General features: G+C 39.5%; 1 protein-coding gene across 1 annotated transcript; it reads right to left on the reverse strand.

Annotated features, from left to right (window-relative positions):
• Positions 1–3,249: 3,249 nt before the first annotated feature.
• Positions 3,250–14,910, reverse strand: ndc80 (NDC80 kinetochore complex component). The gene is made up of 17 exons (XM_071513486.1): positions 14,848–14,910; positions 14,219–14,317; positions 13,082–13,165; positions 12,790–12,916; positions 12,093–12,265; positions 11,545–11,647; positions 11,249–11,338; positions 10,747–10,840; positions 10,316–10,416; positions 9,751–9,895; positions 8,973–9,178; positions 8,436–8,588; positions 7,809–7,886; positions 7,571–7,663; positions 6,916–7,046; positions 6,027–6,129; positions 3,250–4,203 (listed from the first exon to the last, which is right to left on the reverse strand). Exons 1-17 carry the CDS (start codon positions 14,853–14,855, stop codon positions 4,075–4,077), a joined length of 1,917 nt encoding a protein of 638 aa, XP_071369587.1. The 5' UTR covers positions 14,856–14,910; the 3' UTR covers positions 3,250–4,074.
• Positions 14,911–15,207: the final 297 nt, after the last annotated feature.

The raw sequence follows: 15,207 nt of genomic DNA on the forward strand, positions 1-15,207 counted from the left end.
ATCAATACAATAAAATAAATTAAGACAAGTGGGTAATTATGACAAGTGGGTGAAATCACTTCCTGAATAAGCTAAATTGGTATGTTTTCAAAAATGTATAAACGTTTGTTTGTGTTGTTGATTTGTGCATACAAAATAATGTGAGGGCATTAATTAACCAAAACGATGTTACAATATGTATTTTGTGCGCTTAAATAAATCAAAACAAGGACACAAGGTCTATTTTGTGCACACACAGTATCATCTCGCAACCTTGATGTAGTAAATTGTGGCCTCAAATCTTTTTTTTTTCTTTTTCTGCAGCCACTTCCAGGCTCTGTAGATTTAGAAAACAGTCCCCAGAGAAAAATTGAATACATTAACAGAGGCAACTCAGGTCAGCTGTGTTTCCAGAACACACTAGACACCGGCAGTTGTTGATGCTGTTTTTGTGTTGGTCCACATGCTACACACTGAGACACAGATGATTTCAAACTCTGGTTCATTTGTTGTGGATGAGGGCTAAGTGACAGTGACTAAACAACAAACAAAAATCAAAGTGGGCATTAGCAAAAACAGAACAACAAAACAGAAAGGTCAAGTGGAGGATGGCAACAAGGCAACATGTGTTTCCTTGCATTTACTGCAACCCAAGACAACCTTTTTTCTGCAAAGGTTGGAATGAAACAATGTGCTAACTGATTATAAAGGGAAAGTTCAGGATTTTTCTAAGCCTACTGTTCACGAACAAGATCTCTCACTGGAACTTCAAACAGGATTACTGCTGCTGCTGTTTTGCGTTTGAGAAATTGGCAATCGTCTCCTGTTCACACTTGTTATTAATTGTAGCGCAAGTCAGAGGGTAAGGAAACCATGTGATTTTCAGTATGACTCTGGACACCGAGTGAAATAATATTCACTGATTGACAACAGTCAATCAGTGAACCAGGTTGGTTTTCATTGGATCAAGGGACAATTTCTGGTTCAGAATTGATAGCGCTACTACAAAACCTATGTAAAAGTTAAAATAAACATGACATTGAGTTCACAAAGTCAGTCTCAGCAATGTTCCCTACAAACAGACTTATATAATTCTTTGGACAGCTCTGTGCATAGCTCTATGGCTCTGTCATAACACTCTAAAAAGCTATGTTATGTATGCACATTGTACTTATGGGTAGAAAGAGATATAATGGCAAATAACTTTTTGATATTTCTCTCTCTTTCTCTGTCTATTCAACCAACCAGTGACCTGATCACTCATTTTACCAGTCAGTGGTGTGTGCTGTCCTCTAGTGGTCTCAGTACAGCTGGTTGGTCAGTTACCAATATACAGGATCTGATGTAACTAACCCTTGTGTTATTTAGGGGGATCACCTGTGTAGATGTTAGAGGATGTTAAGAGGAAAGGATGAGAGTGTTTCTGTCATTTGGGTTATCAAGTGGGCACCTCCCAGCACAGATATTTAGTTGAACTACACCCACAATAACTCAACAAGGCTCATCAGTGGGTTAACATAGGCTTTAACTAGATTTTTGATAGACAAAATGGAGATCACTCTTCTGTTGTGTGGCTGATTGAATCTGGGGCCAAATGATGCAAACACTACAAAGCCTGGTTCCTGCTTTTTGCACTGATCAGTTTCCCTTGGACTTTGTCAACCTCTGCATTATCACACTAAAGAAATTCACTGCCTGTAGAGAGATGTTAGATGTATTCTCCCATGTAGAGCCGCTTTGAGAAAGAGATACAACACCTATTCATAGTATTCTGTTACATCACCACACGGCCATCTTGGTAGGAAAATAACAGGTGATTGAAATAAGTTAACAGGGGATTATAGTCAAATGATAGCCACAGCCAGTGAGCTCTGTATATGGTAAAGCACCATATTGGTAGGAAATGTATGTGACATCATGGGAATACTATGAATACGTTTTAGCTCACTTGTTAGGGCAGAGGACTTTTACACAGGGTCTTGGGTTCTAAAAAGGCCTAAATAACAGAACAATTATCAGGCCCATTCATCACATCCTTACTGCACAATGTAAACAGGTACAGGCCTACTTTAGACTACCACTTGTCACAACAGCCCTAATAAGGTAACCTGCACCCATCTGTTCGCAACTTATCACAGGTTACGTGCTAGTAAAATATTCTCTTTTAGAATTTAAATTCCTCATGTCCTCTACCATGAGCTGGGGATTATTTGCTTCTCACACACTACTTTCATAAGTATCTCAAGACATCTGGTTCACTTTAGTACATCTGATAGGAAACTGCAGCCTAGACCTGGAGCTGATGACGTCTTGCATGACATACTGGATTTTGCACCTCTTTCCATAGGCTAACATTGATTTGGTGTTCTGGCTCTTCAATTTGAGGGGTGTCTGGAGGGAGCCGTACCTCTCTATGCCTTTTCCTATCTTTGTGTCTCTTTTCTGGGGGACTTTCTAGCTCTTGCCTTGTTACTTTCATTCAGACAACCACTCTTATGATTTGGCAAAATTAAGGGGATCCTTGTAGTGCTGTCCTAGCTGGCACTTTCTTTTTCCCTCCTCATTTCTTCCTAAGATTCTCTGCACTCTTCACCACTATTAAAAACGTTTGTTTGTAGCACATTGATGCGTTGCTGCACTACGTAGTTTTTTGAGATCGCCGAGACCTCTCTGGTTGTGAGCATCATCTCTTTTGTCATATTCATAAACAACATCACCATATTATGTAGATAATTCTCAACTGTTCCCATTCCTCTTTCCAATAGCCCGAGGCCATTTCACTTTTCCTTCCTTGGCGGCTTTACCTCTACGTGCTGCATTTCAGTGAAAGAACAAGTAGAGGAATAAGAACAGCTTTCCTGAATTAGTTACGCTTCATAAGGACAAATCTTATATGAGGAAGAGGAAGACCTATAGTCAGAGAAGAGAAACAAAAACAAAACAAACAAAAAAATAGGATTGTTACTCTTCATATACATAGTCAACCTTCCTTTGTTCCAGCTTTACATGTGACTATTACAACATCCACACTATATCGGCACACTGCAAAAAGTTAACTGCTTAGCAATTTTTAAAATGTTGTGCTCAGAGCAGTCAATAAATCTCTTACATGTTAGTCGCTACACTACACACTCAGCTCACCAACTTTTGATCAAGTATAGAAGTGCAAATCATGCAGGCCAGTTCCTGTAAATTGTCTCTCCGCCATTTGCTCACACATACACGTTACACATTTTAAATAAACAGACAATTGTAGGAGATTGTTTTTTTTTAATGTACATGTCTGTTTTATATTACACAGAAAATAAGCATTTGACAAAGGAAAGTAACATCAACGATTCAACACAGAACATGAACACGTAAAAAATATTGAGAATATTGAGTAAACACCAGATAACTACAAAAAGGCAGATGCATACTCTGTCACAGCCTGTCATATCACCTCCTGCCTTAAGACTTGGCCTCCATCGTAATGCAACCCTCTTTGCATTTACAAAATATCCTACTGTGACAGAACACATACACTGCTGCTATAGTTCAAAACGATAAATTATATACAGAAAACTGCCATCGTGCAGCATGGACACACAAAGGTGAGCAAACATTTTTTTATTTTTCTTCTTCAAAGATCTAAAAGCTAAGAGGAAAAACATCAGGTTGCTAGTCATTTAATAGTCCAAGGAACACTTTTTGTTAAAATCAAAAAAGACAAATTCCCATTTCACTTAGGATTTTGTTCTTATTTGATCTTTTTTGCAGAAATATAAACAGTTTAGTTCCTGTTTTTTTTTTTTTTTGTGGGTGTTAAAACTATAATACAGAGGGAGTAGAAATGAGTAACTCGAATCAGTGTTAGTCTTTGGGGAGAGTCAGTTTGAGTGGGTAAAAAAATATCTTCGGTCCACTAAAACCATTGATAAAGCCAATAGTGGAGTGACAAAGCGAAACAAGAAGCACTATAATCTTATTCCAGACGTTGTTTTCTTCACGTTGGAAACGGCCTAAAGACTCCAGCTGACAACTACAAAGGAGATCCCACAGCCTCTCTCAGTCCCCTGCATTAAGACTCCAAGGCCTCCGCCACAATGCCATCTCCTATAAACTGTTTGCCTTGGATATGAAGGTCTTCATCATTTCCCGGAGCTTCTGTAGAGCAGCCTCATCCTCTTCTATTGCCTTGGAGCAGACGCGTTGCACTCTGCTGTGCAGATCCTCCAGAAACTTCTGTTGTACGGGAACAAGAAGAACCAAAAGGTGAGACAAAAGGAGAGAGCATCCCTATGTGCTGAGCACAGCCTGGAATTGTGTTTTGTTTCCTTGACCTTTATTGAATTTCATATGTAAATCAACAGGAAATCAATTCAATAATATACATGCCACACTTAGTAATATCATTTGTTTATTTTCACACATGGTTCTGAATATTTCCCTATTTATTTGGATAGTCTGAATAAAGACAAAAGCACACCTATTGTGCTTTGAAAGGTTCACAAACACATTTTTCCTCATATTTTTAAGCTAAACATCATAATTGTGAATTAGATTTCTTGTGCATTTCGTACAATCAGACTTTCATACAAACTTTTTTGTGCAGGAAGCTTCGAGATACCTCAGATGTTTTAGTAAGTCAATGACCGCTGCATTGATACCTGAGCCACAGTGTGGTACTCACCAAAGATGTGTTCTTATCGACCCTGTGCTTGTGACATGCTTGTGCTGGGAAACAAGTACAGGTCCTGTACAGACCCACGGCGCGCATGTTCAATTCTGTGCACTGAAACGCTGCGACGCACAATTACCTAATTCCACTAACGTAAGGTAAGAACGTTATCTACCGTTAAAGTTTGTAGGGCAGTGGAAGAGGTGTTATTGTTTACAAATCCCATTACTAACACAGGCGAGTTAGGAGCAAATTGTGGAATGTTAAGTTTCACTTTTGTTTTCTCTGTGGATTGAGTGCAATGCTGCTGGTCTGCACATCTCCAAATGACAAATGTGATGCGCCCATCAGAGATCGATTTAGATAAATTTCTATACACTGACCAACTTGATTTTGTGCCTCTGTATGAGAAACACTGCATCTCACAGTCAAAGATGCCCTCTAGAGGCCATCTGACGAAGCGCATCATCTCACTAAGTGTCCCTGACTGACTGAATTTTCCTTGTGATGCCCTCGGCTGCACTGTGGGAAAAAACACTTTATCTACAAATTTGAGGCCCCATTTCTCTCAGTTTGCTCATGATCACAAATGTATACCTAGTGCTCAGAAGAGTCCTTGGATATCAATAACTTTCTTTCTTCTTGTTTGATATTCAACCTACACCTAAGTTTATTTTTTTTAGTTGTTAGCCGTATTTGCAAAGCTTCCTAGGACTAAGAGTTGGTACTAGTGGCGAAATTCAAAGAAATTCTTAGAATCATGACATTTTCTAGTAAGTTCCCTTTAAAAAAAAAAAAAAAAGATTAAATCCTAGCAAAGATCAAATCTAAGACTCCTAAAGTGGAAAACTATTAAGATTAGGGAGGAGGACTTTTAGAAATCTTAGGGTTTTCTTAAGCAGAGGAGAAAATGGCGGAATAGGAGAAATGTTCTTCCAACGCTGAATAACGAGCTACAGATTAGATCATGCAGGGATAATGTTTGTGGTTGGCCTTATTAGAGATGCGCTCACATCTAGCACTTAAAGTATCGCTATCACTCCGAATCAATCAATCAGCATGTTAAGATCGGGATTTTCATTTTTGACACATAAAACACACTTTAATATAGCCTAAAATGTGCGATAATGTGCATTTGTATTTATGCATTCTGAATGACTAAAAGAGGAATGCTGAGATTTTTCTTGATCGACTGATGACAGCGTGTAAGAGAGAGCATCATACCCAGCAACGAGGTCAACCACACCTCCTCACTAAGTTAAAAGTTCCTGTCCAGTTCCTGTTTCTAGGAGATTTAGGCTGAGTTAAGAGGTCTCTCGGAGTATTCTCAACATGTTTATGAATCCATGTTTTAGTCAATAAGTTAGCAAGTTAGACAAATTCGTACCTCTGCAATCGCCAGATGGTTGGCAGCAGTGGTGAAGATGGACGCAAGATTGTTGGCTACCGTTCGCCTCTCCTCATTGGTCTCCTGCAACACCAGGTGGTACCTGGGGAAGAGAGGATCACACGTCAGTCTCTCTTTTCTAAAAGATATTACTCACTTTAGACAGACAGAAACAGAGACTGATCGACACTGGGGGCTGTAAGGCTCAACTAGCCCCATTTTGTGAGTGTGTGAGTAAATTGAGCAGAAGCATTGAGTTGCAACAGTAGTTCCAGAGCCACTGAGTTTGACCATTTGGACATTTTAGGCCCACAATCCTGCACTATGGCCATTCTTAGGATTTTTGTCAACTATTAAATTAATCGCCAACTATTTTGATAATCGATTAATCGGTTTGAGCAATTTTTTTTAAGAAAAATACATCAAATTCTCGGATTCCAGCTTCTTAAATGTGAATATTTTCTGGTTTCTTTACTCCTCTATGACAGTAAACTGAATATCTTTGGGTTGTGGACAAAACAAGACATTTGAGGACGTCATCTTGGGCTTTGGGAAACACTGATCCACATTTTTCACCATTTTCTGACATTTTATAGACCAAACAACTAATCGATTAATCGTCAAAATAATCGTTAGTTGCAGCCCTAATATGGGGTATTTTACCATGCCAATACTATAAATGGTATTGACATATTTGTAGCCAAAACTATTATTCTAGACACAGGGGAGCATCATGGTACCCATTATAACTCTTAATAGCTACATCATCTAATTTCTGATCCACCAGAGGTAGTTTTATTCTGCCGGGTGCAATAAAGAGGATTTGTGACTAAAAGGCAGTAATGCTTGACAAAACAAGACAAACGATAACAACAACAAAAACACTAACTGCTGCTGCGCTGCCTTCAGTTGTTGCACAGCGTCATCGTAACCGTGGTTAACCTTCTTCTCTAGAAGCTTCTGGTGGTTTTCCACCGACTCCACCTCTGCTGCCCACTTCTGTTCCTCACGTGCTAGCTCCTACAAGCACACACACACAGACACACACACGCAAGAAATAATAAAGTATGCATGAGTAAATAGTGGATCCATTATGTCACTGACTTGTAAAGAACACACACAAAAATATTTGCTTCTATGGTGGTATTAGCTTTCTTTGTGAACAGCATGCTGACTGTTTTAGCTATATTTAGTTGTAGACAAGACTGATTTAACCATGCACTTTAAACAAATACACTCCAAATCACTGCCAGTTGACCAGTAAATTTCATTACATTGGATACTATCACATATACAGTATCATCACTCCCCGTCGTCCCGGGCCCACCTCTCCTGTAGATATTATAGCCAGGTATATTTAATGCAGCAGATAGCGAGTTGTGCAATGCAAAATCTCTACATGTGTACTGTATGCGTACACAAATAGCCTGCGCAATGTGTGTTTTGTTGCCAAAACGTATCGCTATGGTATCTACTACTAGTGCTAGGGTCACTAATATGGGAGGTCAATGCCAATGGACTAGACTGTACTACATGTACTGTACCTGCATGTCATGCTCCAACCGCTCATCCAGCCTGCGAATCTGCTCTCTCAGCTGCTTCAGGTCATTGGACTTGTCCAAGAAGTTAGAATTCACCTGTTGGAAAATTCACAGTTAACCATTTAACATGTCGCAATGCAACCAGAATAAAATGCAGCTGCTGTTTATTGTAACTTATCCTAGATAAGTATTGGACTTATCCTAGATGTATACAGTGTATCAGTAATCACAACATTGTTACCTGTTCAATAGACTCATCCAGACTGAGCTTCATCATGGCCAGTCGACTGTTTTCCTCCTCCACATTACTGATCAATTTCTAAACATCAGAATGGACCAGTACAGTTACATGGAATACCAAAATCAATCCATCTTCAGATGCAATAACATGACAGATTTTTGTAGGCCTACGATGGAATACACATTTCAATATACAGTATGCAATTATATGCAAGAACCAAGTCATAGATCACTGCATAAAGTCGATTAAGACCCATAACCAAGATGAACAATAGTACAGTAATAAAAATGAAAGCATTGTCTTTTGCCAAAAAGATGGGCATTGAGGCATCAACTCTCATAATTACACTACAGAATTAAATACACCTACAATAAAATTATCTGAAACTTAATTCTGTGTAAGTCCAGTAATAAGAAGATTAAATTATCTTATTATATCCTTTCAAAACTAGAAAAGTCCTTAACAGTTTTGTGCCAATATCTGTTAGACTATTAAATGAAAAAAAACACATCTTGGGACTCAAACTGCATTGGCAGATGAAGAACTGTTATTTTTACTTAATCTTATTAGTTATTCTATTCCATCTCATACTCAGAAGCATGAATGTATATGGAGAGTTTTAACTACCTGTATCTGCGCTTTATACTGAACCATGGTGCTGGGTCCAAACTCAGAGGTGGTCCTGATCTCAAAATCATTGCCGCAGGCGTTCTTTGCAGACACTGGTATCAGCTTCAACTTGCGTGCTAGCTTGTGGTACTCTACTAGCTTCAACTCCGCCTGGGATAGTGGGGGATGACAGGGAGGGTGTACAAGGGAGAAAAGGAAGAAGAGAAGTCAAAGGTCAAAATGTGTATCATTGAACTGAAAATTATACTGCCAATCTAGATTGACTACGCTTAAACTGGGTATCACTAAAAAAAAGATGATCCACAATATTTCAAGACAATGAGAAATTAATCCTTCTCCATTTAATCCCTCTTCCCTTTCATCCTTCATATTAAGAAAGAAACAACTAGCTTCATGTAGACTTGTTCCATCACATGCAACTTTTTATTAGCTAGCTTTGTCACAATATCATATCGTGATCTGAGCATATCATTAGACTCCTAACCAAATGTCACCAATGCTGCTCCTCCTTGCATACCAATGAGGAGTACAAACCTTCTCTTTCACTTTGGCCAGGGCAATCTCTTCATTCCACATATGCTGCTCTGCTTCCTCAAGGGGCTTGGTGAGACTGGAGATGGTCTGCTGGAGTTCCCTCTTCTCCCTGTTGATCCTCTCCACATCAGCCGGAGTGAATTTCTGGTTCTGCAGGAGATGCTGCAGTCTGTCCTGCTCCTGTTTAAGAGACTCCAGATGATGGCCTACGGAAGGAGAGATAGACAAAAATAAAGACATACAATATACAATATCTGCACAGTTTCAGTCTGGTCCTGATTTGCTGGGTAATGCTCGAAGCTGTTGTAAAAAACCTGATAAACACACATCTGTGACTATATGCAGTTAAATTAAGTAGCAATGGGCTGAGCAAAAATCATCACTTCGCTACTTATGTGTTGCTTATGACATTTAGCTACGGTTTAAGAACGATATTGCTTGGCGGAAGGTAAACAAGTAAGTATTGTTATACGTAATTATTATTGATAGAAAATAAGATGTATTGAACATATGCAATCCACATCATGCCAAACAATGCTTCTTAGCTCGAGACATGAGTCCCATTAACCTATAAAAATAAAATAAAATAGGCCCAGCACCAATTTCTGGTGTAAAATATAGATTAAAACATGTAGTGCAAAGTAATAAACACAGAAGACATCACTGTAACTGGAATATTCAGATCCATAAGTTATGAGATCCCCACAGGAATCAATGTGTTCTGCCAAGGAAAAGACTGACTGCACGAGTAGAAGGAGCTTTTAATTCCCCCATTTACCAGTGGCCTCCAGCTCTTCGTTTAGTTCTGAGGCTTTGCTCTCCAGGTCGGCTTTGAAGGACTCCAGGCTGCTACGATAACTCTGGAGCTTCTTGAGGTCTGTCTGGAGCTTCACCTTCTCCATCCTCTTGGTCATCAGACGGTCCTATGAAGGAGAAGGAGATGTTAGGGTCTTCTGTAAACCTGTCTTAACAAATCTTATTCCATTTAGTTGTTGCTTACACTGAAAAATATGTTTAATATTAATGATACAACTCAGAGCGGAACCTAGTGCACAGCCTGCTATAGCCTGGGGGTTGATAATATTTCAACCACAGCCAAAAAGCAGTGCGCTTCAAATGGAGTCATAAATGTCTCCTTTTCTTCTCTGTGACGTTTCTCTCGCAGCAGTGGAGCATTGAGTAAATGAAGGCAAGAGACAGTAAAAGTGGCAAAGACTTGTTGCTCGCTAAGAATTACTGCAGTATGAGTAATAGCTGAAGTTTCTAATATATTATATTATTCCTGTATGGGGTGTAAAATGACTGTTCTAGTTAAGAAGTGTAAATGTAAAAATTATGCCGACCGTTTGGCTCTCTTTCTCCAGCCGTTCCACCTCATCACTTAGTATTCTGTGCTTCTCCTCCATCGAAGCCAGCAGGGCCTCATCAACGTTGTAAAGCTTCTCTATGGAAGATGGAGACACAATAAATTGTTCATTACATTAATTTCTTGTTACACACATTTCAGCAATATCAATGTCAAAACTGTTGCAAGCTAATTTGATGTCAAAAGAGATGATATACTGTATTCATTTTTTCCTTAAAAAGTGAAATATACATTCCCTCCTTATTGGTCAGGTCTCTTGAAAAAAAAAAAAAATATATACTTTTTTTTTTTTTTTCTGCAGATGAACTTTGTGACATTGATTAAAATTGACTGGCATGATCCTTAAATAAACAAACACAAATGCATACATACATTCCACCTATTTTCAGAGATAGGTGAAGTGCTTACTTAATTTAGATAGGTATGTGTCATCCTCATCTTCAAATGTGTCGGCTCCCTGCATAAACTTGCCGTATGTCTCAGCTGTGTAGTCTAGGAAGAGCTGCAGGAACAAAGTCAAAGAGAAGAAGACGAGAGAAAGGGAGACATGGATATGTACAGAAGAGAGAAAATGAGAAAGGGTGCAGCGAGTGTGTCAGATATTATACAAAACGCTGCCTGTTTTGGCAGTGTGATCATTGAAACACAGTGAAGCAGTAGTGTGGAAAACATGGCTGTATATCCAGACATAATAGCACAGAGACCATATGTAACAGCTTATAACTAGAAGGTCTGAGGATTGATCCCAGTGACAAACATGTCCTGTTGACATGTCTGAGTACCCCCATTTTCTCATTCGCTGCATGTCATTTTGCATTAAAGCGTCAGCTAAAAGAATACAATTTACAAGTAAATATTGCCTATAGTATTCTATGCTTCATATTGCTGATTAAAACTGCTGCCACTGTACCTTGTTATACTCAGCCCCTTCCTCGATATTGATGTTGTCTTCAGAGAAATCACTGAACAGCAGCTCCTGCTTACTCATACACCAGTAGACCTGACACACATACAAACACATTTCATAGAATGCTTCAGTAATTATACAATTCACCAGTAGAAAATATATGGCTATCTTTAGATTAGTGCATCTAGGTTGCTTTCTTTCAGTTGTCATCTCTTTTTGTCCCATTTTGCAAATGAATCTAATGTCAGTCAATACATGCCCTCTCTGATTTCTATGGGAAAGTGTTGTTTGCTCCTCACCTTGACAGTGTCAATTAGCCAGATGAGAGAGCCCAGGACCTGGGGCCAGGTGTGTGGAGCTCCAACAGAATACATCGAGCTCTTAGAGAGAGCAAACGGATACCTTAAACCAGAAATAGAGAGAGAGAGAGAGAAACAGAAACAGTCAGCCACCCAGAGCAGAGTTTCTTGGGAGATGGGACTATGGGAGAGGACCCAAAGTGGCGGCTCATGGAGCTTGTTTCTGATGGGTCCCCACATGACAAGACTGCTAGTATGTTTTAATGAGCCTAGTGTCTGTGGTGAAAATTAATTATCTCAATTGGATCATGTGATGAAAGAATTCAATAAACAGCATGCATGTGAATTCTATCTCATAACAGGAATACCAAAAAAACAAATATTGAATATATTAAATTGTGGTTTAGAGATTAAAATCACATTAGCCCCACTTTATTTTATACTTGCAGGTTTCCAGAATAGAGACTAGCCTGATTGGGCAAGTGCACAAAAATTCTTGATGTTGTATTGATGTGTAAAACAAACCCCAAAAACCAAAAACATTTTACCCCAGGTCTTTCAGGATACGTGGCACCTCCTCTTCTACTTTTGAGGTTGGCATCTGAAAGGTTGGGTCCAGCTGGCTATAGATGAACTCAAACATCTTAAAAAACTCCTTGGAGGAGGGAGACTGGAGCATTTTGGTTGACACAGAGCCTGGGAAACCGTTCTCTGACAGGAACTACAAAGAAGCAAAAAAAGAGTCAGGCTGGGTAGAACCAAAAGATTGGAATTGCACAAGATTTTTCCTTCTCCATAAACAAGTGTGCCACAAACTTGACAAAAGGCAATTTGACGAGGTGTGTGATGGATTGAGCGCAAAGCTGCTGTCCATTTTCGGCTCAACCCATGCGAGCAAACATTCTTGGCAATGGGACACATCAAAACAATAAGCGCAACAGACGAGCACCTTGGTTCACATGGAAAGAAAAAAAAAAGCTTTTCTAGCAAAAACTGGAGGAGAGATTTAATTATAATTATGAATTGCTCGAACTCAAAGCCCTTTATGCAACTGACACAGGTGTAGACCAAGAAGAGGAAAGATCTCACAAGAAATGAAATCCTGACAAATACTGGACAGAAATACAGGAGAGTAAATATATTAATTTACTAACCTAACAAAAAGGTTGGGGCAATATTACATTTGACAATAAGTGCATGCAGTGTGTATATATACACACAGATCGAGAAAGAAAGCCTTCATACTTCACACAGCTGTCTGACACACTGCTGAACAAAGGCCTTATCATGCAGAGGTCTGACATCCTTGATCTTCTCAGCTCCTCCAAACCCTCCCAAGGTGCTGTTGCGAGGCAAGCCGGCTCCACTAGTCCTGCAGTCAAAAGTTCACAATATTAACTTGTCACCAATACAGATTTTTTTGGATCAGACTCTAGAGTACTCAAAAAGTTATATAATTCAGCCCACTCCTAGAATGAGACACGGCATGCCAACCATCATCGCTTGTCTGCTTTCGGTTTCGTGGAATTTTACATACCGGGCACCAAAGAAGCTGGTCCTTCTTTCAGAGGTCACAGACTGAGGTTTGGGTATGTTGAGCTTTCCGAATGAAGGCTGTTTACTGTAAAGAAATAAAACCATACCTCATGGTCAATACTCATATAGATAGAACTGTACATCACACATACAGTAATGATCAGGGATGTTAACAGCAGAATACACATACACACACAAAAAAACAAAACAGGATTGTCCTTTAGAAATGAATGGGAGCAGTGTGACAACATGAGAGTTTTATATAGCTGTTAAATTTGGCTGTTGCAGGAAAAACAAATGACAACATGTTCCGATTGTTGATGTCTTTCTATCTGAACAAATCTCTTCAGAAGTCCTCCAATTCAACTGACATCACAATTATTGGCTTTTTTCATTGGGTCACCATATCTTCAATTACAAATGTCTGTAAATAGGAGCCAATGCCGACATTAGGTTGAAATATAAATTAGGCAGCCTCTAATGATATAATTCCCCGATATATCAGAATCAGAATCAGAATAAAGTTTATTGCCAAGTAAGTTTTCACAGTACAAGGAATTTGCTTTGGTATGTACTGTGAAAACTTACTTGGCAATAAACTTTATTTATCTGTCTTGTCCTGGGGATGAGTCTCTCATCTCATGGGAAATGGCATGAAACCATACTCATTATCTTGTTTCTGTGTCATACTGTCACTTCAAGTCCTCAACAGCATAGGTCAAACTGGGTAATCATACTGTAATATGTTTGCTACAATGACATCATACTATAAAGCAAGGAATCTCTGTCTCTATGTGTGTCCTTCGCATATCTCGAGAACTGTTCGTCCGATCTACTTCACACTTGGTGGGTGTATTGCTGGGGACCCAAGGACGTGCAGTGCCGACTGTGAAGTTGTTTGGATGAGCAGTTCTCGAGAAAGCTGCAAGCAGCAATACCGGAGGCCAAGCAATCGGCCCGTTCCGAACAGGCATGTTTTGAACGGGCACTGCACTAGTATTATCAAATAGGTTTCATGTTGTCGTATGGGAGTAGTTAGACCTAGCACAAGTAAGCAGTGTCTCGGCTACACTGTCTGAATTGAATGATAAAGTATTGCCTCTATAATCCCGTGTTACACAAAACACTGTAAACCAACCTCTGAGGTGTAGTATACACCATGCTCATCCTGTTGCTGTCTGCCACCCGCATAGGCAGTTCCGACAGTCTGCTGCTGGGGGCTCGGCTCATCCTCCCACTGGACAGAAGTCACACAAAAAGAAACAGGCCTAGGTAATGTGGTATAACGTTCTTCTACAGTAACATCAACTCCTCCAGTTCGTCAAATTACATATCACTGCGACAATGTTAGCCATAGTCTGAATTTCACTTCACTTGGCCACAGCTGACGTCAAGTCTGTCAGAAAACATTAATTTAGTTAGCTTAGCTAGTTGCAGCAATCTGTAGTTGTTTTGAATACAACTAAATTGAGCATGCCGGGCAATGTATGTTCATAGTCCAAGCACAAAGTAGTTAGGAAGTAACGTTAACGTTAGTTTACAATAAAGTTATGGCCACTGCTTGATAACGCAGCGTAGCTAACTGGCTATAACGTTACCAAAACCACCACAGGGCGGCTGGCTAGCAATGCTAAACAAAACACAATACAACGAATTAGCTACGTTATGTTACGTTAGTTTTCGTCAAACTAAACACCTTTGACTAATGATTATTTTCACCGAAACGACACAACGTTTTACGGTTCTTTAATCTTATTCAAAACATACCGATCCATTTCTCGTAGCTGGAAAGTAATGTTGTACAACTCTACAGACGACACTCACAAAAACCGCCAAAGCAATACAAACCAACGGACGACTGATGACGTTCGCACAGGGTACGGAAAGCCTCTTGGACCAAAAGGCTTTCTCTGTAGGCGTCAGAGAAACACTTTTAGCAGTCGGACCTTTATACATCCATGGAAATGACTCAGTAACTTTGCGATTATTAAACCTTGTATCATCAAATGCAACCGATGAACTCTGATATTGTAATGAAGTCCTAAGCTATGCTTGCCGATGTGACAATGACTGACAGAAACACCTGGCAAAACTACCATGAAGTTGCTGTATTGTCCATGGATTTAA

The sequence above is a fragment of the Centroberyx affinis genome, unplaced genomic scaffold (assembly GCF_046629955.1).
Source record: "Centroberyx affinis isolate AG114_WGS23_722 - 3 ecotype Tasmania unplaced genomic scaffold, CSIRO-AGI_Caff_v1 ptg000281l_1, whole genome shotgun sequence".
NCBI lineage: Eukaryota > Metazoa > Chordata > Actinopteri > Beryciformes > Berycidae > Centroberyx > Centroberyx affinis.